Below are 27,019 nucleotides of genomic sequence, written 5' to 3'. Positions count from 1 at the left end.
CCTCTTAGTCCTGCCTTCACAATGTGCCCAGAACCCTGGTGTTTCTCAACATCCGCACACCTACAACTCTGTCCAAGGAAACCATGATCTGGATATAACCTGTAGGGTCTCCCTGCTTCCACCCTTAGCCCTCATCTGCCTGTTGTCAACAGGGTGACAAGAGACATTCTATGAAAACTTAGGTCATTGACTTCTCTGCGGCAACCCCACCAATGGCTTCCAGATCATATCTAGTAAAATTCAAATCATTAAGGGTCTCTAAAGCCCTACGTCCTCTAGCCCTCCACCTCCCTGCAGCCTGTTAACCACTCTGACCTCATCTCATTATTGTTCTGTTTATTCAGTCCACTTCAAGCCATATTGGCCCCTTTCTGTTTTTGGAACTCTCCTCCAGGATGTTCCCTGCCTCACAGCTTTGCCCTGGCTATTGCCTCTCCTGGAATGCTCTCCCTTGGATACCTGCTTGGCTCACTCCCTCACGCCTCTGAAGTCATTTCTCAGGCCTGGGCTTCCCTGGCCACTCTACCCCAAATCCCAGACCTCCTCCCCATATTTACTATTTCTCTTCCATGCCTTATCTTCCCCCTTAGCACTTAGAAGTTTATAACATACTTTATATTGCTTATTTATGTTGTTTATTGTGTGTCTCCTGCACTAGAATGTAAGTTCCACGAAGGCAAAGATTTCTGCTTTTATGGTTGCTGTAGTATCCCATATTCTAAAATAATGCCAACCACACAGCAGGCACTCAATCATATTTTGGAGGCAGAATGAATATGTGTAGATCATTGAATGGATGGATGGATGGATGGATGGATGGATGGATGGGTAGATGGATGAAGGCCTTGATGTAATACGTTATATGTATTATGATACATTCTCAGGAGGGTCAGTGATACTTCAAATAGGCACTTGAAAACACCTACTCTGTACTAAATACTTTGCATTTTCCCTCTATTATTTAATTTAATACTCACAATGCTTTGAGACAGGTATGGTATTTATTCCTATTTTACAAATGAATAAACTGAAGATTCAGATGTTAACTTGCCCCAGATCACACCCCGATGTAGGCAGGATTCAATCCAGTTTGGTTCAGTTTCAGAGCTTTTAATTATTATGCTCCAATGGTCTGCATTATACCAACTTCAAGGTTAAAAAGCAAAGCAGGAAACATATTCCAGCTTCTTCATTATCCCCTTTGTGTTCATTGCCAGGCCTTCCCCTGCATCTACTCAAACAAATAAATGAAATTTCAATGTAGGGAAGAGCAAGGAAAAAAGTAAAAAGACCACACATTCCCCAAGATCCTAAAAGAATATGCCTCTTTGATTTCTCATGACTGAAATGTCATGAAGATGTGGTATGCACTGGCTTTGGAATCCAGGGATCCAAGTGTCCAGATGAGCCATCACGTGCTGTAGGCCTTGGACTGGCAAGCCATCTGACCCATCTGTACCTCGGTCTCCTTGCATGTCAAAGGCAAGACTTGGAGAATTACTTTGTTGGGCATACCCCACCTGATATTCTGGTCTGTGAGACCCATGGCCTTTGTTTCATTGCTGTGGGTGTAGGGTGGAGGAGTAGGGGTGGGATGCAGCATTCTGTGTAAGGCAATGTATTTGCCTTAAAGAAGGACTTCTTCTCATTGGAGGAGCCCTCCCAAAGCTCCTGATCTCTGAGGAAGAGTGACATGGTATGAGACAGCACCTGAGTTAAGCATCCCTCACCCTTCTGGACTCACATCCATCCTGCTTATTGGAGTCAACATTGGATGGCATTTAGAGAATTGGGCACTGCTTTGGCCTTTATTTATTAGCAATGTAAGGCTCCTTAAATCCTTTCTGGAATAAGTCAAGGGATAAGGCATAAATAACTAAAATATAGCTGAACTGTGTGACCTTCAGTAAGGTGTTTACCTTCTCTGGGCTGTGTTTGCTTCTCTCAAAAATGGGAGAAAAATTTCCCCAGAGTCTTAAGAAAAACCAAAAGCTGTTTTACCCTCCATCTTCCAGCCCTCGTTCCAATAAGACTGAAATTAAACCACAGCCAACACACAATTGCCTGTCTGACTTCCCCCAATTTCTCTTAGTTTCAGAATATATAGGGTCGAAGAGGTTTTTCTTGGTGTCTAACCCAAATTCCTCCTCCTGAAGCAAACGTCTTGCAGAAGACGGCCAAGTTCCTTTGGGAGCAGTGAAGCATTTTGAAAATGTGGTCTTTGAAGAGTAATAGGAATATGACCATGTGGCCATTAGTGTGCTTGGCAAAGTGTCTGCATATGCTTCTCCGTGCCGGTGTGAGCATGCGTGTATTTGTGCCAGTGTGTGTGTGTGTGTGTGTGATGAAGTGTACAGGTGTGTACAGGAGTGTGGGTAAACAGATCTTTGAGTCACACAGGCCAGCCCATCCTGAAGGGCTTTGTCTTCCTTTTGGTTGCCATGACAGCAGCAAAAGGCCTCAGCATCAGTAAACAAAGCTCCCTGTGTGTACTGAATCAGGAGGAGGGGTCTGGAGCTAGAGGCTAAAACAGGAGCCAGAGTCCTCCAACAGAGTGTTTCTTGTCACAGCTTCTTGTCACCAGAACATTTTCCTCACTAGGTAAACAGATATCTGTCCAGGTGCCCTGTGACTCTGAGGTGATCCAACACAGGCAGGAATTTCAGGCTACAGCAAGGCTTCATTGAACCTCCCAAGAGTTAGTCCCCATGAGTTAGTCAGTCACCTCATGATAAATTCTAGCAATGTGAATGACCAGGCATCCTCCCAACACCCCATGGATCAAAACCAGCCACTTTAATGTATCAATATACAGATTAGCACTTTGTGAATTATCTGAGGCATTGGCTCCTTTATAGATGTGTGAGTTCATAAAAGAGAAATCATTTTAATATTAACCTAAATATGATTTAAAAGACAACTCTGCTTTTTTCCTATACACCACCCACCAGTCACACATGACAAATATTTTAGGTGTTATACCTTGTCTGAGATTATCTATATAATCCTTCTACTTCAACTAATTGTGAATAATTTGTAAATAATTGGCTAAATAGGAATTGTTGATTTTTACAAATTATGCCTCTCATATAAAGTGCTAGAAAACAAAAGCAGTCACAAATGCAAATTCACTGACTAGACTGAAAATTGTATTTAACCAAGCAGAACAAGGAGATCAGCTTTCTTCTTAGTTCCCATAACTGAAATTTAGAAACTCAAACCTTGCATACTTAATTGACAAATAGAATAGAGGCTCATCCATGCTTAGCTTCAACTCACTTTCATCTAGGTGAGAGCTATCATAGGGGGGAACTGCAAGTTATTGTCTTGCACAAAATAAGAGGGGGTTGGTAATAAATAAAAACTATGGATAGCAGAATTGGGTAGAAGTATCTCTAACGAAACAGAATTTGGATTTTTACTATTATATAGTCTCTTACAAGAACCCAGTCAGGACTACCAGAGTAACCAGATTTATTCCTGTTCTTGGTCACGAGCAGAGGGTTTTTTGTGACTTTCTAATGATTGACAGGGAAATTGAGGCAGAGAGGTTACTGCCCAGTTTATTAGCACAGAAGTTACCTAGAAACCTAGCTCTGAGGATAGACCTGATAGTATTTCTGCTATATCACATGGGACTTATTTTTGTTACCCCTGTGTGGGATTCTGGAGTCTAGATGCATCCTGTCTTGAGTTCTGTGACATCTGTGGGTGCTGCTGCCAGATGGAGCAAATGAAGAGGAGTAATTTACCCATCCTCTTACCTTAAGCCACAGGCCAATACAAAAAGGGCTGAGGGGTCATGAGCACTCTTTTATAGGGCATATTTCCTCCTTTTAAACTTCCTGTTGCTTGATTCAAAGGAATTAAATAAATTGAGATATTTGGAGGGTCACTCTTTGAGAGTGGTCATCTGGATGGCTAAGTAAGGTAGCAGCCATATACTTTATCTTTGCAAAAATATCATCATCCAAATAATTCCAGGATCCTCTGTGAAAAGGAGAGAGAGAGTACTCAGGTCTTCAGGGAAGAGAGGAGATCAGTGGAGGGGCATGCTTCCCTTCCCTTGGGGCCAGCCACATATATACACAATGAGAATGGTGGACACATTGGATCTAAGGTCAGAATAGATACCTATTTTTGGCAGGTAATGGAACTGAATCTTGTCTGTCCCTGTTCTCTCTAGAATGTAATATGCATAAATAAATGATGGCTATATTATGGACACAAGATCAAGCAGTACATCACTAGCTTGACTAATGCTATGAGTTTTATACTGGGTCTTTATTAACCCAACACAGAGCAATGGATTTTTGTGCTGTTCTCTCAATTAAAAAGATAGTCCTTTTAGAAAAAGCAAAACAAAGCAAAACAAAACAAAGCAACAACAACAACAAAAAAAAACTGTGTTTATGTCCTTATTTTCTTTGACCTTAAGCTGAAACTAAATCTCTTTTGTAGACTTTTAATGTTGAGTTCTAGATAGCATGGAAGACAGCTGAGGCATTGTGGAAACAGCCTAGCTTGAATTCCGGCCCTGCCTTCTGCTAATTAGGTGATCTTGGGCAAGAACCTTTCTGAATCTCCCAGAGTTTTTACATATATAAATGAAATGGTTTACATGCAAGTGATTTGTAAATTAAAACTTTCACAAATGTGTTATGTGAATATTAGCTGTTCTTTATATTTAACTTCCATAATCTGTGGAACCTACTGTAATGCCAAGCCTCGGATCCAGATTCATAGGGCCTTGTTGGAATGTGATATGATGTAGGTTCTGCTTGGCCTTGTGAAGCCTGTAGACTAGTCAGGGAGATAAGCCAGGGCACGAGTATGACAGCAAAGGAGGGGTGACAGATTTTATGAAAGACACTGGTGCCATACTCTCTGCTCTAGGCTCCCAGTGGAAAGAGAAAACAGAAAAGTCCCCTTGATAAACATAGTACAGAACCCTCCGCCTACCCAACCCTTCTTTGTCCACTGACACAGGGGCTGCTCAGGAAGTATCCCCACTGGTGCAGATTCTTTGCTTTACTGCTTTTAGCCAAGAGGCTTCTTTAAAAGACCAGGGCAGTTTTATTGGGCTCTGGACCCTTGAGCACTGCCAAGGGGCTAGATGAAAGGATGAGAGGACACAGGGACCTGCAGTGACAGTAGAGGAGAGCAGGAAAGCCAGCTGAAGAGACCCGGAGCCAGGAAACTGCCAAACATGCAAGGAGGCTAGACTGGGGTTTGTTGGTCTCCTTCATGGAAAATCAAGGTATGTGGTCATTTTGGGGGCCAGGTAGAAGTGACGCACTGTGTACTTCGTACACTAATTCTATGGAGATCTTCGTGGAGACGAACAAAGGAACAGTGGTGGCAGCATCCAGGAGTTACCTGGCAACTGCTGCTCTCTGGCTTGTTCACCTGCCTCCCTTTGAGTCAGTGCAGAGACGGAATGTTTCTTCATTTGAGCCTTTGGGAACCAGGGTAGAGCTATCAGTATGCTCTCCAAGTCAGCCTGGATATTTTTAATTAACAAAAAAATCTATTGGACATATACCATGTGCCAGGCCTAGTCTAGTCTGGGAGGATACAGAGTTGAGTAAGACATGGAATATTTTCACAAGAGGCTCGCATAGAGGGAGAGGCAGTCACATGTACAGCTTACCACAGTGAAGCCTGGCTGTGAGATGAACTGTAAAGGCACAGAGGAAAGAAAGAATGGAGGCTGGAGACTGGGAAAGGGAGAGAGGGAGAGGAGAGGAAAGCTGAACAGAAGAAGTGACATTTCACACTGGACTTGGAGAAGGATTTTGACAGATTTGGGCAGATAAGAAGAGAAACAGTGTGGACCAAGCCTTGATAGCCATACTGCATTCTCCAGAACAGGGAGATGGGTGCTGCCGCTGGAGCATGGCCGTGGTGACTGCAGGCAGGTGGGCGGGTGGGAATGATGGGAGGTGAGGTTTGGAGGAAAGGTTAGGATCAGGCTGTGAAAAACCGTGAAGGTCATGTTAAGTGTTTGTACTTCATTTAGCAGAGGGTGGAGGAGGCTGTGGAGGAGCAGGGGAAGAATAGAAAGAAAATGGAATGTATAGGATCTGAGGGTCATGGTTCCTTTTAGTGACTCTGTGTCCTTGGATGTTTGCTCTCTCACAGGGCCACTTAACTCTCCTTAGATTTAGTGCTCTGAGCTAGAAAATGGTGATGTTGGTAATAATGCTTATCCTTGATGCTAAAGGATTATTGTGTTCCTCTGCTCATAGCCTGCTTAAATCCTCCTTTTTTCAAGGTCTTCCTCAAAATATTACCTCCTTGTTAAACCTTCCCGGATCCCTAGAGTGTATTTGAAAAATCAAGACACATACATATGAAACAATAAAGAAAACAGCATATAAATATGCCATTGGACTAGGGAGACATGTGTGCCGCATGAAGAGCTTGGGCTCTTAGAGCAGACAGGCTTAGGGTCCAATCCTGGATCTGCTTCTTACTTAAATTATCACAAGTTGTTTAACTTTTCTTTTCTTTTCTTTTCTTTTCTTTTCTTTTCTTTTCTTTTCTTTTCTTTCTTTCTTTCTTTCTTTTTTTTTTTTTTTGAGAGAGCACGAGAGTGAGAGCGTGAGCAAGTGGGGGAGGGGCAGAGAGAGAGGGAGACACAGAATCTGAAGCAGGCTCCGAGCTCCAGCTGTCGGCACAGAGCCCGACATGGGGCTCAAACCCGTGAACCATGAGATCATGACCTGAGCCAAAGTCAGATGCTCAACTGACTAAGCCACTCAGGCGCCCCGTTTAACTTTTAAATTGGGGACAAAAATACCTGTTCCACCTTCTTCTCAGAGTGATTATAAAAAAATATGAGCAAAATGTATGAAGGTGCTCAGAAACTAGAAAGGTCCTCACAAGTGCTACTCACTGTGATTATTGTTTTAGGTTTAGAAGTGATCAGATCTAATGTGTGTTTTAGAAAGAGTGAGTGAGATGGATAAAACGAAGAGAAGAGAAACAGGTGGTTGCGAGACCATGTAAGTGCTATTGCAATAATCCAGGCATAAAATGATGAGGTCCTGGACCAAGGCAGTTAGGACAAAGAGGAAAGGTTGATCCAAGTGCTGTTTTGAAGATAGAACCAACAGAACATGGCACACTAATTGGACAGGAAGGATAGAAAGAAAACAAAGAGCCAAAAGTAAAAACCTTGATAGATGGTGTTACCATGAACCAATCCAACCCCTTGTTTCTTTCTAATTGTTGACATCCAGGGAAGAAGGCAAGGAAAGGCCGTGCCCCACGGCTTGTATTCTGTTATTCTGACTCTCAATGGCCCTGGACTCTTCATTTTGACTGTCTCCCTCTCCATTCCCCCAAAACAGTGTTGATAGAACCATCTGAACCTGAAGACAAGCTCATGATTTCTCCTTTTAATATGCCTTATTCCCATGCCCTCAGCCTGACCATGACCATGATAAGGTGTCTGTGCCAAGGAATCCATCTATCTTGGTAGGAGAGGGTGAATGAGGTGCCTCCTCTTCCTCTGCCCTGGGGCTGTGACACATCCCTCAACCCCTGGCTGGTATCTTCCTCCCTGGATATGAGCAATGTTTTATTTTGGAAGAAAAATTACGCTCAGAGACTGAGTTTGACTTTTCTAGCAATTTATTTAACGAAAGTTCACTGCAAGAATTTGACAAGCCAATAGTACACAGGATAATTTCTGTTAATAAGCCAATAAAGAAATAACATACTCACCGGGGCGCCTGTGTGGCTTAGTCGGTTGAGCGTCCAACTTCAGCTCAAGTCATGATCTCGTGGTTTGTGGGTTCAAGCCCCGCATCCGGCTCTGTGCTGACAGCTTAGAGCCCAGAGCCTGCTTCGGATTCTGTGTCTTCTCCTCTCTCTGCCCCTCCCATGCTCATGCTTTGTCTCTCTGTCTCTCAATAATAAATACACGCTAAGAAAAAAAATTTTTTTAGAGAAATAACATACTCGAAATCAATGATAGATCAATCACACTGTTGTTCCAGGCAAGAGGAGGTGAAAGGAATAAAGTGCAAATTTAGTTGAGGTGTACCTTTATACAAGTTGGTGCTGGGGAGAGACAGCTTAGCCAAACTGGGAGCTGACGTCCAGGTACTAGTGCAAAAGTAAAAGCCCCGTGTGGCTGGACCATGTTGCTATGGAATGGGGCCTGGTGTTGATGGGCAAGATGATCTTCATGGGGCCTCTGCACAACTCATCACTGCCTGTAAGTGACACCTTTACAGATGTAAAGTTTTATTCAACTTACTACTGGAAGCCCTAGCCACAGAAGTCAGACAAGAACAAGAAATCAAAGTCATGGAAATTGGTAAGGAAGAAGTAAAACTTTCACTATTTGCAGATGACATGATGCTATATACAGAACACCCTCAAGACTCCCTCAAGAAACTACTAGAACTGATCAGTGAATTCAGTAAAGTCCCAGGATACAAAACCTATATACCGATATCCATTGCATTTCTATACACTAATAATGAAATAACAGAAAGAGAAAGTAAGAGAACAATCCCATTTACAGTTGCACCGAAAATAATACCATACCTAGGAATAAACTTAACAAATGAGGTGAAAGACCTGGCTTCTGAAAACTATAAAACATTGATGCAAGAAGTTGAAGAGGACAAAAAGAAATAGAGAGACATTCCATGCTCACAGATTGGGAGAACAAATACTGTTAAAATGTCTATACTACCCAAAGTAATCTACAGATTTAATGAAATCCCTATCAAAATACCAACAGCATTTTTCACAGAGACAGAACAAACAATTCTAACATTTGTATGGAAACACCAGAAACTAATATGACACTGTATGCTAGTTGGAATTAAAATAAACTTCAAAACAAAAGTGTCACTGTTACCAAGGCTGGAGCCTTGGAGATCTTCAAGATCCAAACTTCAATTTAAAAGTTAAGGCTCTCTTGGAGCCCAAGATCTTCAAGAAGCTATCTTAGATCAGCAGAGTATAGCCTTGCTCAGACCAAGCACTCTTGGGTCATCCTCACAAATTCTGCATTCATACGCTAATGTGCCCTTGCCATAGTTGTTTCTTCATATGCTTTTATTGTTAAGCCCCCAGTGTGGCCCCTCAGCAGCTGAGCGACTGAGTTCTGATACGTGAGAACAGAGATGATGACACCCGGAGACAGCTTACTTCATTCTTAAAGCAAAGCAACTTTCCTTCGAAATACAACTTTTTACAGTGGGTGCTGGGCTCCCTCATTGTCAGGCTGAAGCTCTCTAGTTGTGGGGAGCACCTTGACTAAGGGCAACAGCTTCCAGGTAGTAGGGACCATGCCTGAGCCGAGGCTGGAGAGGCACTACACTACTAAAGGCATTGTAGCCTGGAGGGGTGTTTGATGAGAAGGGCCTTGGTAGAGGTGGTTGCTAGAGAGGCCTATTAGCAAATGAATATTTCTTTAACCCCATTTGCTCAGCCATTGAATTTGCTCATCTTCCTCTCTACCAGGAAACCCTTGTGTCTCTTTTCCCTTTCCACGCCACCCACCCTCTCCCCCCCACCCGCCACCCAGGGGTTTAGTCTTTTCATTGTCTTGTGCCACAGAGTGGCTCTGGTCCCTTGCACCTGTCAGTGGACTGTGTCTTCTCCCTGACCCTGACCTTGGCTTTCCATCTATCTCATTATCTCCTCTCATATCCCTCCCATCTTCCTACTCTCTTTCTTTTGGAGCCAAGTGCCCTTCCCGTGTCCTTCCCTTTCCTATTTAACCTCCACTAGCCATCTTCACACAGCACTCGGTGTCAATGGTCTTCAGTGGCAGCCCTTATAGAGTGTCACAGGATGCAGGATGCCAGAGGAAGCACGGCACTATGGTTAGACTTTAGATCCCAGCAAGTTACTTCCCTTCTCTAATCCTTGGTTTCCCCATCAGTTAAGTAGGAATTTTAATAGTACTTATTACTTCACATGGTGACTGTAATGGATTAAATTAGAGTCCATGGGTATGAAAAACTTCATATAGGGCTGGCACATAATTGGTCCATATAGATTAATCACTGTTGTTATTAAAAGCATAAAGGGTAGGTGTGCCCCTCAGGAGGGGTTAAGGGCCTTATGTTGTAGCTGGGGAAACAGAACATAGCATTTTGAACCCTAGTTTGTCACCTGACTAAGAAAGTACCTTTCAAAATAGAGCAAGCAGAGGGTGTTAGTGATGACTGGGATGAAACTGATCTGGGAAAGCTTCTTGAGTGAGGCCGAACAAAGTATGTTTCTGAACAGCATTTTAAGGAGGTGATAGTTGCAGCCTGGAACAAAGGAAAGGGGAAATGGGGCATAGAGAGTCACCTGCTCAAACACTCTCTTGCTCCTACTTGCTTCACCCTTCCTTTTAGTCACGGCATTACCCCAGTTCACTGCTTATGAATCTCATCCTTCTCATCCACAGGGAATTTGCCAAAGAGAGAGAGAGAGTGGAGAACCGGAGAGCTTTCATGAAATTGCGGCGGCAGCAGCAGATTGAGCGTGAGCTGAATGGGTACCGCGCCTGGATAGACAAAGCAGGTGAGGCCTGGCAGGCTGCACAGACATCAGTGTAGACGTCCCCCTGAGCACCCCCGGTGCCTCCATTCACAGGAGCAGCCTTGGGCAGAGCAGAGAGTAGCTCTGGATGCCTCACCGGCTTTGTGGGCTCCATGCTGGTCCCTCTTTCTTCCTCGGGGACTAAGTGTTCCTATTCTTCTACCGAACACCTTCACGAGGCTCACAGTTTAGCAAGGTGAACTGAGTGAAAGGTAACATAGCTAGCTCCTGGAGCTGGGTTGGGTGGGTGACATTGTACACTACTGCTAATAATTATAATGACCACCAGCAGCAGCAACAACAGTCCATTCATTCCACAAATATTTGAGCGCTTGCTTTGTGCCAGCCCCTGTCCTAGGTACTTGAGATACAGCAATGAACCAAACAGACCACCAGCTCACCAAAGCCCCTTTCATGTGAAGCCCATTCCCCTCTATTGGAGAAGGCAGGGATAAACAAAATAATAAATGAATAAGTTGTAAGAAGGTGACAAGTACCATGGAAAACAGATCAAGGTAGGGTTATGGGGTGTAGGGTAGGTTGTGTTTTGAAATAGGGAGATCAGGGAGACCCTTTTGGGGAGAGACTTGAAGGAGTTGAGGTGGTAAGTCATGGGAAGGTCTGAGGGGGATATCTCAGTGCTAAGACTCTAGTATGGAAGCAAGCCAGAAATATTCCAGGAATAGAAGGAAGAATGAGTAAAGGGAGAGGGGCAGGAAGACAGGGTGGGGCCAGTGATGAGAGGAGTGGACAGAACTTATGGGCCATTGTAAGGGTTCGGGGCTGTGCTGTTAGTGATGCAAGAACCATTGGAGGGTTTGGAACTGAGGTGGGACATGGTCTGATTGAAGATTTTGAGGGGGCCCTTTGGCTGCTGCATTGAGACTACACTGTAGGAGGGCAAGGTCAGAAGCAGGGGACCGACAGCGAGGCCACTGCAGTGAGACGGGTAATACCTGATGGTGAGAACTGGTGATTCCTATTTCCTGAGCTATCACCAGTTCCTCGCTATGAGGCTCCGCCTTGAGGATAGGTCCAAACCTATCATGATTTTGTTAACCCACAGAACCACCAGCTTCAAGTTTGACTGTGGCTCAGCTGCTCATGAAGGGGTATCGATCACCGCATATCTGTCAGTAAAATGGATGCATTTGCTTTGCTTTCCTTATTATTTTAAAGATTACATTGCATTGGTGTTATATATCTTTATTTTCATCCTGAGCAAAGAGGAATTTATTTTAATAAAAAGATACACATGACAGCATTTTTCCCCCTCTATTCTTGGTAGAAAGCATAGCACAGATGTGAGGTCTCTCCAGAAAAATTTGGAATATGATTTGATGCTTAGTTGCCTGAGACTTATTCTTCCATAGCAGCTTAGGAATGACACCATGGCAGTCCTCTTCTACCCACCAAGACAAAAAAGCTCTGTCTCAGCTCTGGAGTCAACTTTTGATCATCTGTCAGGGATGAGAGAGTACGTTTGATTAAAAGTGCCATTTCAAAGCCAGACAATAAGCACCTCCCATTTAGGACCATCTGCATTTCTTCGCTGCTTCTAGAAGCATGTACCATACCCACTGACTATACTTTCAATTTGCCCTTTCTCCTCCGAGGTTCTTGGGTAGGGGTGAATGTGAACCTCTCCTCCTTTCCAGAATGTTAACTCAGCCTTACTGAGCAGATTTGTCTCCAGGTCTGGCAGGCAGCTTGAAGTTCCCCACTGTCCTTGGCTTCCTGGGTGGAGGAGCCATCTGACAGACCACCCCAGGGAGCAGTCTGGCAGCAGAACTGGAAAAGAACGTTGCCCGCCCTGTCCATGACCCGACTCGTGGTCAGGCAGCACAGGACGCTGTTCTTTGTGGCTCTGCTTTTCAGATACATGCAGAATTCCAAGGCTCCACTTTCTTCCAGTTGGCAAAGCCAGCTCTCTCCTTCTAAGAAAAAAGACGCACTGCAACGTCAGATTGGGCTTCCTGGCCCTTCCCTTTGCAAATGGGGTGTGAGTGAATCAGAGACATATGGGTTACATTTCCCTGGAAAGAGACTCTCAAGTTCGAGAGAGAACTTGGCAAAAGGCTATGGGGGAAGGTGGGGGCAGCTTCCGCACATCCAGAGCCCTCAAGCACTTCCCAGAGATACTCAGCAGCACCACGCACCCTCCTTCTGCCTTGGGGGTCCTCAGATTAGCCCACCCAGCACCCAGGCACGGTACAGAGCAGATGTGCCTCCCTGGCTGAGGTCATTCATGTTGCTATGAGGTATTTTAACGAGTACCTAATCTTTAAATGATGTCCTCTGAACAACGTGTGCTGTAAATGACTTTAAAACCTCTATGTCTGCACAAAGGAGCATCTCACCAATAACATTTAACCTGTTAACTTAGAGTTTTGCCAGAGGCTGTACTAAAAAGGAAAGCTAAACATTTATGCCTTGGTATAATAGCTATCCTGAGTGGTACCCTCCGAGCTTCAAAATGTTCCCCTCCCTGGGAAATACATTATATGCTCTCAGTTTTATATGCAGGTGGAATTATGGTAATGACTTTACCCTCTTCTGCTTGTCCTTTTACTTGTTACAATTGCTTAAATGAAACCATCATTTAATAGGGCCTGCTGCAAGCTTTTCCCCAGCAGCTGGGATCTTAAGGACTGATGGCTTCCAGCTTCCAGCTTCCTGCCTATGGCTGAGGTTGGGGTGAGGATTAAACTCATCCGTATCACTCCCAATGGAGACACAGAATCCTGTCAGATATGGGACAGAAGGGCTAGTTTGTAAGTTTGGAGGAATGCTAGTGAGGTTTATCCTAACAAGTCTTACTAGAAAATAGCCCACTAGTGATGATACCTCCCTAGAATACAGGACTGTTCCTCAGGAGGTCAAGAGGAAAATCCAAGGAACCATTTGATTCTTTTCCAAATACTGACAATCAGACACAGCATTCCAACACTGGCCAGTCCTTCAGTTCTCCAATTGGGTATCCAAAAATTCAATTCAATTCTGACACTAAACACCATCAGAAGTTAGTGCAGATCCCACAGATTAGGGACTCAGTCCCACAAGCCTGCCATCATTTCACACACCAGCCACAAGTGGAGTCCCCAAGTGACTTGCATTTTTACCCACTCAGCTGCCAATTTAGAGGGTTCCAGGTTGATCATTCCTTGAATGATTTCCAGAACTCAGGAAAGCTATACTTCCTATCACCAGTTTATTACAAAGGATCCAACTCAGGAATAACCAAATGGAAGAGATTCCTTAGGTAAGGTGGAGGGTAGAGGGGGACACAGACTCTCCATGCCCCTTTCAGGCATGTTACTCTCCCAGCACCTTGACATATTCACTAACTCCGAAGCTCCTTGAGCCCCCTCATGGAGGGTTTGTTGTTGTTGTTGTTGTTTTTCCTGAAGATTCCATTATGTAGACATACTTGATTAAATCATTGGGCATTGGTGATTGTGCATTCTCCAGCCTCTCTCCCATCATGGGAACTGGGAGGGGGAATGAGGCTGAAAGTTATAACCTAATCATAGGGTTGGTTTTTCTGGTGACCGATGCAGATCCGTAAGCAATGTAGGCATTGTCGACATTGAGTTGTGTAGTTAGCATACAGAAGACAGTAAACTCCAAGGGTTTTTGGAGCTCTGTGCCAGGAAGGTGGACAAAAACCAGATATTTATTTTTGGTTCTATCAGAGGGCCAAATTCACGACAGACCTGCGCCTCTTTTGCCCAAGCAAGGCAGACTGTAGTGTGGGGGTAAGAGGAAGCAAGCCCACAAGATGCCATTAGCATCTTCCGCTGCTCCTCCTCAAAGAAGTAGACTGGCTGGAGCTCAAAACATGGTTTTATCTCCTGAACGAGGCAGTAGATGTTGCCCTGGTATGCCTTGTATGTGCTGCCGACAAGAAAAACCAAGGAAGCGCCTACTGCTAGAAAAAGTTTAAAGAACCTGGATAGAAGGAAAAAAATAGAAATGGAAAATTTTCATTGCTATCAGTTTAGGAGATTTTGGTTAGAAAGAGGTAAGTTCTTCCTCTCAACAAGTATTACCCGACACAGGGCTGAATTTTAACAGTCAACCTCCAAGTGCCCCCTTACTACAAGAACTTCCTTTCTGTTCTCATCTGCACTTGGGAGCTCCCTCTGTGACCCTTGATGTCTTTCTGAAGCTGGTGGCTGCATGGAGCTATGAACTCTTTGCTCTCTCTCTGTTGCCCTGGGGCCACAGCTGGCCCTAGAGGATTTTTCATCTTGTGAAATAATTTGACATTTACAGATAATTTACTAAACCATTTATTTCCATATAGAGGAAGTCATGCTTGCTGAAGAAAATAAAAACGCTGGAACATCAGCCTTAGAAGGTAAGGAAGTGCTCCAACGCTTTACTGCATTTGCGCCCTCTTACGCTGTGGCAATCTCTTGATCAAAAGAGAAAGAAATAAAAAGAGTGGTGCTCTGGGATTTGAAATGAAAGTCTCTCTGTCATAAAATCCCTCATGCTTTAAAATGAAGGGAATTGAGTCATGGATTTAAATGCTTTTTGAAGTGATGAAAATGAACTCCAAGAGCTGCTTTGTTCTAGGGCGTGTGATTGCTACTGTGCAATGAAAAGACCATCATACAACCAGTGGCATGGAAAGGGATCTTCTTTGAAAATTTGCAGGGATCGTCTTGGGACCACTTTCATTAGCAGGAAGTGGCATTATTTTGTTTTTTATTTTTTTAATGTTTATTTATTATTGAGAGACAGACAGAGACAGAGCATGAGCAGGGGAGGGGCAGAGGGAGAGGGAGATACAGAATCTGAAGCAGGCTCCAGGCTCTGAGCTGTCAGCACAGAGCCCAATGCGGGGCTCGAACTCATGAACCGTGAGATCATGACCTGAGCCGAAGTCAGATGCTTAACCGACTGAGCCACCCAGGTGCCCCAGGAAGTGGTATTGTTTATGAAGAACCAGAACAAATAGATATGGAGTGCCTATTTACAACTGCGTGTAGATAGGGTCTGGCAAGGATTCTGGAACACATGTGTTTCAAGGTGCTGCTGAGCACACAAGTCATGTTTCTATAGACATTCGTGACTTCTGTAACCATGGCTCAGCTGTTTCAAGGCAGTCGCCTGTGTCAAGAGGCCTCTGGCACACAGTCCTCAGCTTTGACCTGAATGATCTGATTGTTCTTGTGTTCTTTCACTGGACTTCCCCTTCCCTGGTACAGTGCTTCGAAGGGCAACCATCAAAAGGAGCCGGACAGAGGCCATGACTCGAGACTCCAGCGATGAGCACTGTGTTGATATCTCCTCTGTGGGTGAGTGGAACCAGTTAGATCTTCTTTTATTGGTCTGAATCTTCTATGTAAAGAAAGATCATGTCTTTTGAGAAGCGCCACAAAGAGGAACAGAATCCAAAGAATCCAGAAAAAGAGAAAGTCTTAGAAATCTAATAGATGACAGTGAGTTGCAGAGAAAAATGGACCATGGGGTTGAGGGCTAAGAATCCAACCAGATTCTTCAAGTGTGTCAGATGTATCCCTTTTACATATATATATACTTTCTGTCATGAATGTGATAATGAGAACCCACTTTGGGATATTGTTCAGAAGATCCTGAGGATCTGATGCTTCTAGTGAACCCCATTTGAGAACCTGGAATCATTTGCTTAGCCCAGTGGCACCTACCTACTTCCATGTGATGTTTAAACAGATTGTTACTGACAACCCTTAAAAACCCTCTTCAATCCCAGGTTCCCAGACACTCTGGTAGATGCAGATTTTACCTCCCCAGAAAAAGGGAAGGATCTCACTTCAACCTTCTTAAAAAAAAAAAAAAAAAAAAAAAAAAAAAAAAAATATATATATATATATATATATATATATATATATATATATATATAATATTATCAAATTGGCTTCCATACAACACCCAGTGCTCATCCCAACAAGTGCCCTCCTCATCGCCCGTCACCCACTTTCCCCTCTCCCTTACCTCCCCCATCAACCTCAGTTTGTTTTCTGTATTTAAGAGTCTCTAATGGTTTGCCTCCCTCCCTATCTGTTAGTAACTTTTTCTCCCCTTCCCTTCCCCCTGGTCTTCTGTTAAGTTGCTCAAGATCCACATATGAGTGAAAACATATAGTATCTCTCTTTATCTGACTGACTTGTTTCACTTAGCATGATACCCTCCAGTTCCATCCACGTTGCTGCAAATGGCAGGATTTCATTCTTTCTCATTGCCAAGTAGCATTCCATTACACACACACACACACACACACACACACACACACACACACCCCACATCTTTATCCATTCGTCAGTTGATGGACATTTAGGCTCTTTCTATAATTTGGCTATCGTTGAAAGCATCGCTGTAAATATTGGGGTACGTATGCCCCTATGGTTCGGCTTTCCTGTATTCCTTGGGTAAATTCCTAGCAGTGCTATTGCTGGGTCATAGGGTAAAAGCAGAAGAGTTGTACAGAGCTCATTGCTGCTTTAGGCTGGTAGAAATACCACAAATGCAGCCAATTGACTCCAATGCCTGAAGCATATTTAAAAGGAAAGGCCAGAAAGAAGCTTAATCTATGAAAAACATAAACATCATCCTGTTAGGATTCAGAACACTGGATGTATGTTTCATGTCATGCCCAGGGAATCTTTTGGTTTCCTAAAACTGAGAGTGTCCAGTGAGGATAACCAGGGATCTCTGCTATGGAAACACTTAGCCCATATCAAGGGGATTCCTTGGGCCTGCAACATGGTGGTCACTGAGCTGACTGAAGCTGTCCGTCTCCCCCTTTGAAGGCCCCCTTGCCATGGAGGGTGATCTGTTGTGCAGCCTCATTCTTCTTCTGTACTTGTCTCCCCTTAGGCACACCTCTTGCCCGAGCCAGCATCAAAAGTGCAAAGGTGGATGGGGCCTCCTATTTCCGGCACAAAGAAAGGCTTCTGCGCATCTCTATCCGCCACATGGTCAAATCCCAGGTGTTTTACTGGATTGTGTTGAGCCTTGTGGCTCTCAACACTGCCTGTGTGGCCATCGTCCATCACAACCAGCCCCAGTGGCTCACCCATCTCCTCTGTAAGTGAATAGTGACTACTGGCTGTCACAGGTGCTGCCGAATTGGAGTGTGAATGTAAGAGAGCAGGCATCCTGCTGGACCTGGCAGTGTTCTGTGAGGGAGGCTAGAGTTGTCCTCAAGGGGTTGGGATATCACATGACCATTCCCCTTGTCATTCATCATTGAACCACTAACTTATTGAGAAGTCAATAAGATAGTGTTAGCCTTGGGTACTTTAAAGCCTTCATTTAGGCTCAATGGTATAGGCTCAGTGGTGTAGACAGTTTGGTCACCTAAGTCCTGGGGAGAAAGTTCTTAGAGCAATGGTTATCTCCAGTAGACCAATAAGGGAACTTATAGGTCAGCTCTGAGTAAGGCTGCCACTGGGTGTCAATGAAGATCCAGGATGCTGTCACAGTTGGGTGTGTATAGGTCGAATCTGGCTCTTGCATCAAAGCCATGGTAAAGCTCTTTCTTTCTCTCCTGAGAGCTGTATACCATTTAAAGGATAGTGACAAATCCACCTATTGAAAAAGAGCAAAGCTGATATGCGGAGTGTGCTTGGGACTCCCAGATCAGAGTGTACGCAGGTATCATCAAGTTTTGCCTGGCTTTGACCTGACACGGTCAGCGAATGTCTTTGCATCATGGGTCCTGCTGGTGTTGAGGGCTCTTCTGTAGGTGAGAGTGTCGGGCTGGGGCATGCAGGAGCCCATGCCATCTATGGAACAAAGGCTTCTTCTTTTGATGCTTTCAGACTATGCAGAATTTCTGTTTCTGGGACTGTTCCTCTTGGAGATGTCCTTGAAGATGTATGGCATGGGGCCTCGACTTTACTTTCACTCTTCATTCAACTGTTTTGATTTTGGGGTAAGTGCTTTGGAGCCCGCCTGTCCTCCTGCTTCGTGTTGATATGCCACAGTTTGAGATAAGCAGCTTGCTCCATTGCTCAGCATGAAGCACTGAAATCAGAATTTATAAAAGGGGAATAAGTAAGTTAGCTACAGGGAGGTCAGGAATGAGTGAATCCTTCCCACTGTAGGGTTGGTTTGTTTGTTTTTTTAAAGCTCTTTTACTTTTAATGTTTTTATTGAAGTATAACACGTATACCATGGTGTACACTTAAGTGGATAGCTGTATGAATTTGACAGATCTACCCATAGTAAGTTTTGAACCACTTATTGTCTTGGGGGAAGCCTGAGAGAGAACAAAGGAACTGATTCCAGAAGGTGGTTCAGTAAAAAAAAAAAAAAAAAAAAAAAGAAAAAAAAAAAGAAAAAAAAAGAGAGAGAGAGAAGCTTATATATTTGTGTATTTTTTAGTTCAGTTTAAAATTGGGAAAGTTACCTAGATATACCGTCATGCAAACGTGCACACACACACACGCACACATACACACACACACACACACACACTTGTATTAGCAAGTTCCCACATAGACTATTTCATCCAGTGTTCACTTCCTAAATACTGTTGATATATAAATGTGTTGATATATAAATGTGTGCCTTCAAGATGTTTTGACATACATTTTTGTCCTCCACTGCTTTGGGGACTCCTAACCACTCTATTACATATCAGGAATTATCTTTCTCATTTGAAAATGAGTAAATAGAGAACATCGTGTGCAAGTTCACATAGCCAGTTAGCAGCAGAACTAGGTTGCAAAACTTTGGGTTCCTGAACCACTTCTCTTTCTGCCAAGCCCACTTCTGTTCCTGCCAAATCTTCAGTTATGTGCTAACGATTTTGAGCACTTGCCAATCTGCATTTTAACTTGGAACATATGCTTCTGGGTACGGGCAATTTTCAGGCATAACAACTAGTGAAAGACCATTCCCTCTCTACATACTTCTCAGCATTGCAGTGAGGATTAATTTTTGTTATTTGTCCTAGAGCACTGTGTAGAATATAGTAGACATTCAGTGAAAATATAATGAAAACAAAAGCCAAAATGTTAATTTGACACTAGTCCTTCCCACGGCAATCAGATTCTGTGCCACCAAGTAGTACTGTCACATTGGGGTACATGGGACCTGTGTGGCTAAAAGATGCTTCACATATAGGTGAATGAACCTTGTTAGTGCTTCTTGTTAGTGATTCTTGTTAGTGCTAAATTCTCGGACGGTGAAAGAATGTGGACGTTCTCTGAGGTTTTTACATTGGGATGCAACCTGCATTAACTCAAATTTGTTTCTTTGCTTTGAGTATCACTCTTTTGTCTGTCTGTTCAAGGAGTTACTGTGTAAGAACGCTTGTGGCTATCAAATTTGTGCAGAGGCACACTGGCTCTTGTAGTTTTCACCAAGGACAAAACAGCAGTCAGTGAACCAATCTCCAGCATGAAGGACTGAAGTCAGGAAGAGGAGTAGAGAGAAGTGGGGAGGGAGGCAGTAGAGTCTCATTTTCCTTTGGCAGCCTTCACAAATAGGTAGTCCTGTTGGAGCTGTGCCGGGTGGGGTGGGGAGAGTTTCAATTTCACTGTAGCCCAATGAAAAGTGCTGACTGCTGAATGCCAGAAGGCTCTGCTCTTCTCCTCCTCCTCACTGTGGCTGGGTTTGGCTCTTTAGGTCACAGTGGGCAGTATCTTTGAAGTGGTCTGGGCAATCTTCAGACCTGGTACATCTTTTGGAATCAGTGTCTTGCGAGCTCTCCGGCTTCTAAGAATATTTAAAATAACCAAGTAAGTGATCATAAACTGGACTCTTCCCAACCACCTGTGAGAGCGGAAGCTTCTCTCTCCCTTATTATATTATATTTCCTTCCATCCCCTGTTCTCCCTCGCCATATGTTCCCCTTCCCTACCATGTCCCCGCTCCATTCTTCAGTTCCTCCTTCCCCAAATATCAAACCAGAAAAGTATCTATGACGCCAGATCCCATGTCACATTCCCAAGGGGAGCCTCATTGTTGCTGACATCTCTCCTTCACACAAATATACAAATGCAGCACATTTCATACACTACCAGGCAGATTCCCAGCTGGATTGGGGATAAGTTTATATTCAGTGTTCACTGCTACAGTGTTTGGGTTTTGTAGGTATTGGGCATCTCTGCGAAATCTGGTGGTCTCCTTGATGAGTTCTATGAAGTCTATCATCAGTTTGCTCTTCCTCCTCTTCCTCTTCATCGTTGTCTTTGCTCTCCTAGGAATGCAGCTGTTTGGCGGCAGGTAAGCACCAATGAACTTTCCATCCAAAGGAGCCTCAAAACCCAGTCTTCAGCCTGTGAGCACTCGGGTTTCTAATTTGATCACCATGATATCATCTTGTTTGCTTTTTTCCATGGCCCATCAACCACTGAGTGTGTGTGGTGGTCTCTGTTTTTAACCTTTTCACACTGTACAGGATTCTGGTTCTGGAAAAGACCCCTCTCTTGGGAACTGTCCCTGAAATGTACAGCATGGGGCCTTATAACTCAGGGTCAGCCCAAACCCTATCTCATTATCCATGCCCTTCAAAGTGCACAGTGCATCAGTAATAGCCACTAATAATGCCATCTTCATAAGTTACATTGAATAGGGAGAAATGAAGGAAGAAGAGGATGTGGAGAAAGAGTAAAAGAAGTGATAAAAAGGGAACAATCTCAGGAAGGGAAAAACTTGGTATGTGAGATTTTCATTTTATTCTTCTCTCTGAACTTCTTTCTCAGGTTTAACTTTAATGATGGGACTCCTTCAGCAAACTTTGACACCTTTCCGGCAGCCATCATGACTGTATTCCAGGTATGAGGCCAACTGGCAGGTAAAAATGTTAAGTAAGATCTTTTGGAGCTCACACTGAAAAATGGTGATATGTTAATAGAATCCTACTTTTCCTTTCCAGGCTCATCCCAGGCAACTGGGATTCTTGTTGAATAATTATCAACACAATAATTCCTAGAATTTCTGTAACTACGTTCTTACCAATAATGGAAGAGCTCTATTATAACTACCTGATTGGCCTTTTCCCCATACTTGTGAGTTTGCAAGAGATATTAAGGCAAAGACATTCAGTAACTTATGGTATTTATGACCACCATCAAGTGGGCTTTATTCCAGGAATGCAAGGATGGTTTGATATCCACACATCAATTGATGTGATATACCACATTAACAAAATAAAGGATAAAAGTCATATGATTATTTTAATAGATGCAGAAAAAGCATGTAACAAAATTTAACATTCATTCATGATAAAACTCTCAACAAAGTGTATATAGGAGGAACATACCTCAACATAATAAAGGCCATATATGACAAACCCACAGCCAAATCATACTCACTGGTGAAAAGCTAAAACCTTTTTCTTTAAGACTAGGAACAAGACAAAGATGTCTACTTGCACCACTTTTTTTAATGTTTACTGTTATTTTATTTATTTTATTTTATCTTATTTTTAAATTTTAGTTAGCCAACATACAGTGCAATATTGGTTTTAGAAGGAAAATTCAGTGATTCATCACTTAACATACAACACCCAGTGCTCATCACAAGTGCCCTCCCTAATACCCATCACCATCTAGCCCATCCCCCACACACCTCCCTCCATCAACCCTCAGTTTGTTCTCTATTGTTAAGAGTCTCCTGTGGTTTGTTTCCCTCTCTCCTCTTTTTCCTCCCCCTACCATATGTTCATCTGTTTTGTTGATGAGTGAAATCATATGGTATTTGTCATTCTCTGATGTGTCTTACTTAGCATAATACCTTCTAGCTCCATCCACATCATTGCAAAATCAAGATTTTCTTTTTTTTGATGGTTGAGTAATATTCCATTGTATCTATGTAGCACATCTTCTTTATCCATTCATCAATCGATGGACATTTGGGCTCTCTCCATAGCTTGGCAATTGTTGATAATGCCTACTTGCACCACTTTTATCCTACATAGTACTGGAAGTCCTAGCCACCGCAGTCAGACAAGAAAAAGAGGTAAAAGTCATCCAAATTGGTAAGGAAGAAGTAAAACTGTCATATCACATTTATGGTTTTCTAAAATTGGAAGCATCTTCTAACCCATGTGTCCATTTAATGAATTATGTTTTCCACCCACCCCCACTATCCCCCCCCCCCCACAAAAAAGTATTTTTAAATCACGGGGGCAAACTCAAAAATAAATCATGCCGAGTGCTATAGAAAACACTGTTTAGCTGGAATCTGAGGCTGAACCAGAACCCAGGTTTCCAGAACTGGAGCCCATGAGGCTCTTTCTAATAATGCTGCTATCTCAAGAACTATACACTTGGCTCCCCTGGCATAGTCTGGTTGTGACCAGACCACTTGATCTGTGTGATTACCATAGACTTGGCAAAGCTGGAGATGGAGGGAGTCTGTAGTCTGAGGAATAGAATCTTTCCTTTTGATGCTTTCTTTCTATTTTTCAATGCCTTTCTTCCTGATCAGAAGAAAGTTTAGAATTGCTCATAAAAATGACTTTATTTTTTTCCCTGAAGAATAGCCAAGCAAGAGGTAGATGGAAAAAACCTAGGCGAGAATTTTCCTTTTTGCATTAGCCCCATTTTTTCAACCAACCCAGGTCTCTGACTTGCCTATTGTTTGCTTTGCCTAGATCCTAACAGGTGAGGACTGGAATGAGGTTATGTACAATGGGATCCGCTCCCAGGGTGGAGTTAGCTCAGGCATGTGGTCAGCTATCTATTTCATTGTGCTCACCTTGTTTGGAAACTGTATCCTTTTTAAGATGCTCCTCTTTGTGCTCTTTGCCTGCCTGGACCAGCATTTGAGGAGGGTGGTAGAGGTGGGTGGGTTTTTTTTAGGGCATCAGGGTAGCATTGGGGTGGATATAGTTCAGTGTACTAAGAGAAATAAGGATTCTGATTTTAAGGAAATTGTACAGTAGTTGGGTCAAGAAGACAAATATAAACAAGAAGATAAAATATTATCTATATCTACAACATACACAAATAATAACTTATGAGGCTCTTACATTGAACAGTTGGAGATGCTATCAGCTGGGGAAAATAAGAGTTGACAAAGATAACTGTAGGCTGAAATAGTGGCCACACTGTAATACTAATAAATTAATTACATGTTAATATAGAATAGGACTGGTCACATAGTAAGCTTTCAAAAATATTAGTACTATGACTAATACTAATACTCCTAAGCATAGCCAACATTTATTGTATTTGTGCTATTCATGAGACCCTGTACTAAGTGTTTTACAGGTACTATTTCATCTAATCCTTACCTTACCATCTAATCCTTAAGACTTAGATGAACTAACTTGACCAAAGTCAAACAATTATTAAATTATAAAGGGAGACTGGAAATTGAGTCCATTTAATTCCCAAACCTATGTCTGGTCATAATATATAGACTAGGAAGATTTATGTTTTAATCCCAACAATTCAGTTTACCAGCTGTGTGGCCTTGGGAAAGTCCCTTAATCTCTCTGAACTTCTAGTTTTCACATCTGTGGGGAGGATGACAGCATTTACCCCTTTGTTGTGCATAGTAAATGATATAATTTCTTTGGATGCACCTTATAAACTGTGAACTTCTACACAATCATTAAATGTTTTGGGGGAATGAGATTTGCCTTAAAATGGGATTGGTGGAGTGAAAAAGGAGAGCCATGTGATATAGCTGGACTTTGGCTTTTCCCATAGTCTCACAGAGAGAAGATACTCCTTTAAGTTATCTGCTGTGAAAATTTCTAGGGGTCAGAGCAGACTATGAACCAAACATGAGAAACCCATAAAAAGAAAGTTAATGCAGTGCATCACAGAAACAGAAGGTCAGTTTGTCACAATGTCACCTTGATTTTCCTATTACGCTGAGGGTAGTTAGACCTGGACTTTTATGCTGGAACCACTTCTGTGTTCCACAACACATGGACCCCAAAAACAGTTGGAAAATTGGGATTTCAGAGGTTAGAGGTTGGAATAGAAATAGGTTCTATAATGACCTTGTGTGCTCTGTGACATTTTTGTTAAATGAAATATGGAAGACTTCCAGGATAAGAAGAATGAGAGAAATAAGTTAGCATCCCATTATTGAGAACCAATCAGTGATGGAGCTGTGGAATCTCGTTTCTTTTCGTCTTTAAGAACAGAGTAGTAGGATTGGTCTAGGTGGGCTTCAGTTCCAACCTCTCAGAAAGGAGACGTGAGCTCCTGCATTGAGCTCCCTGTTGTCATGTTGTTCAGCCGATCTCTATTCAGTAAGCTGTGAGGAGAGGCCATAGCTATCTAAAGGCCTCCTTATTCCACCTTGGCCCCTGAGTGGTTGGATTTAGCTATTTCTTTGTCCTATGCAAAGAGAAGATAAGTGGAAGAGGGAATATATGTTCCCCTTCAGACAGGGCTGCATAACCCCTGCTTAATCAATGCTTTGGGGTAACTTCTGTTCCTGCTGGTATCCCAGGCAGGAAAGACCTAGAGATGCTGTCTCAGTCTTGCTGAAGCCTTTTGTTTTTCTTACTCACCCGTCCTTAACTCATCACCCCAGACACACTGCTGAATGTGTTCTTGGCCATTGCTGTAGACAATCTGGCCAATGCCCAAGAGCTGACCAAGGTAAGCATTCTCTGGGGATCTGATGGTTCTCTAATGCCATTGGGCACTTCATCAACTGGGTAGATGATGAAATGGGAATGATATATCTGTTTTGCATACCTCACAGGATTATTGTTAGGATCAAGTGAAATAATGTATGTGAAAAACAGAGCAGGCTAAGTAAGATGTGTGTTCTTAGTAGCTCTAGTCATTTCACCTGAACTGGCTTTCCCCAGTGTCATCACAAAGAGGAGACATTTACAACAGGAATATAGGTGAGGGGATGGGGTCCCTGCCTGATCACTTGGGATGATGCCACTCAGCTTGGCAGAGGAGAGGTCATGAGTAGAGGCACAGTCTCAGCGTTTTACTTCACGGGGTTCTGCCTAGAAGGGCCCTGCTCCATCACTTCCAGATACTGCAGAACATCTGAGAGGTGTTGGCTCTAGCTTCTGACCTCCATAGCTGTGGGTAGCTCCACTGAGGGCTAGGAGCTTGGGGTAGAATTCTATGGATTTCCTGAAGAATTGTGAGGAAACCTTTGGGGCAAGGTGGAAACCAGAAACTGGCCATGCCAGGGCTGAAAGGGTTCTGTTTCCAAAAGGGCCCAGCGCCTGGCCTCCTGAAGTCTCTGAGCCAACCCACCTCAAACTGCCTTGGTTAACCTCTTCTCCTGCCTTCCTCATTTCACCTGGTCTCCAGAACTTGGGGGGAGAGCCAAGGCAGCTATTCTCCTTCACGGGGATACCAGCAAACCCATCCCTGTTCTGTGTCTAGGATGAACAAGAAGAAGAGGAGGCCTTCAACCAGAAACATGCATTGCAGAAGGCCAAGGAGGTCAGCCCGATGTCTGCACCCAACATGCCTTCTATCGAGTGAGTTGGCTGTCCCCACTTCAGTAACCCCTGGGCTCCTGTGCCAACAGCCAATTAATTCATCAACTCAGAATGGTGTATTATCAGAGGATGCCTACTCCATGCCAGGAGATGTCCTGTGAATATAGCAGTGACCAAGATGAAGTCTCTGTTCTCCCAGAGCTTTTATTTCAGTGAGCTAGATAAGAAACATATGTAAATAATTTTAGACAGTGATAATTGCGGTAAGGTAAATAAAACAGGGTAATAGTGCAGAGGAATAAGAATTGGGCGGAGTACTTATAGGCAGTCTGGGAGGGATTCCTTGACGAGGTGATATTCAAGCAGAGATCTAAATATGGAGAAGGCAGTCATGTAAAATTATGAAGGAAGAGTGTTCTCCAGCAAGGTGCAGTGAGGCTGATATGCAGGGAGCAAAGAAGACTAGGAGACAAGGCCAGGGAGATCCTGAAGGACCAGGTAAAGGATTTTAGCTTTTATTCTAATGGCAACCATGGAAGGTCTAAAGTAGAAGGATGGGTATGACATGATTTACACTGATAGTAGGTCACCCTTCCCTGAGAGTGGATTTGTAGGGGCCAAGAGTGGAGGTGGGGAGACAGATTTGGCCATTAGAGTAAAGTAGGTGACATATGATGGTAGTTGAGACCATTGTAGCCATGGAGGAGATGAGAAGCAATCACATTCAGTCTGTGCTTTGGAAAGAGAACCAACGGGAAGAGGTGATAGATTAAATGTCATGGGGGTGGGGATAAAAGAAATATTTCTCTCAAGTTTTAAGGCTTGATGCCTAAGCAACTGGGTAGATGGTGGTGGTATTTACTGATAGTCTAGAGAACAGTGCAAGATTCATTTTGGCCACATTAAATTTGAGATACTTAGAGGACATCCAAGTGAGGATGTTGAATAGGCCATTGGTTACATGAGTCTGAAGCTTAGAAGAGAAGTCAGAGTTAGAAATAAAGATTTGGGGGGAGCCATTTGTGTTTGGATGGCATTAAACTCTCAGCATGAGTGAGCTGGCAT

At 43.3% G+C, this 27,019-nt stretch overlaps 1 protein-coding gene across 8 annotated transcripts in view; it reads left to right on the top strand.

Moving 5' to 3' along the window:
• The window catches only part of CACNA1E (calcium voltage-gated channel subunit alpha1 E), a 489,630-nt gene that overhangs the window by 392,034 nt on the left and 70,577 nt on the right, over positions 1–27,019 (top strand). For all 8 annotated transcript variants that reach the window (XM_058701273.1, XM_058701270.1, XM_058701274.1 and 5 more), the window contains exons 10-20: positions 10,433–10,548; positions 14,876–14,929; positions 15,786–15,875; positions 17,434–17,643; positions 18,381–18,493; positions 20,194–20,306; positions 20,662–20,793; positions 21,273–21,345; positions 23,168–23,285; positions 25,072–25,139; positions 25,896–25,993. In XM_058701273.1, coding sequence (XP_058557256.1) covers positions 10,433–10,548; positions 14,876–14,929; positions 15,786–15,875; positions 17,434–17,643; positions 18,381–18,493; positions 20,194–20,306; positions 20,662–20,793; positions 21,273–21,345; positions 23,168–23,285; positions 25,072–25,139; positions 25,896–25,993 — 1,185 coding nt within the window. The remainder of the gene's footprint in view (positions 1–10,432; positions 10,549–14,875; positions 14,930–15,785; positions 15,876–17,433; positions 17,644–18,380; positions 18,494–20,193; positions 20,307–20,661; positions 20,794–21,272; positions 21,346–23,167; positions 23,286–25,071; positions 25,140–25,895; positions 25,994–27,019) is intronic.

The sequence above is a fragment of the Neofelis nebulosa genome, chromosome 15 (assembly GCF_028018385.1).
Source record: "Neofelis nebulosa isolate mNeoNeb1 chromosome 15, mNeoNeb1.pri, whole genome shotgun sequence".
NCBI classification, from domain to species: domain Eukaryota; kingdom Metazoa; phylum Chordata; class Mammalia; order Carnivora; family Felidae; genus Neofelis; species Neofelis nebulosa.
This window is presented reverse-complemented; position numbering and strand designations above follow the sequence as displayed.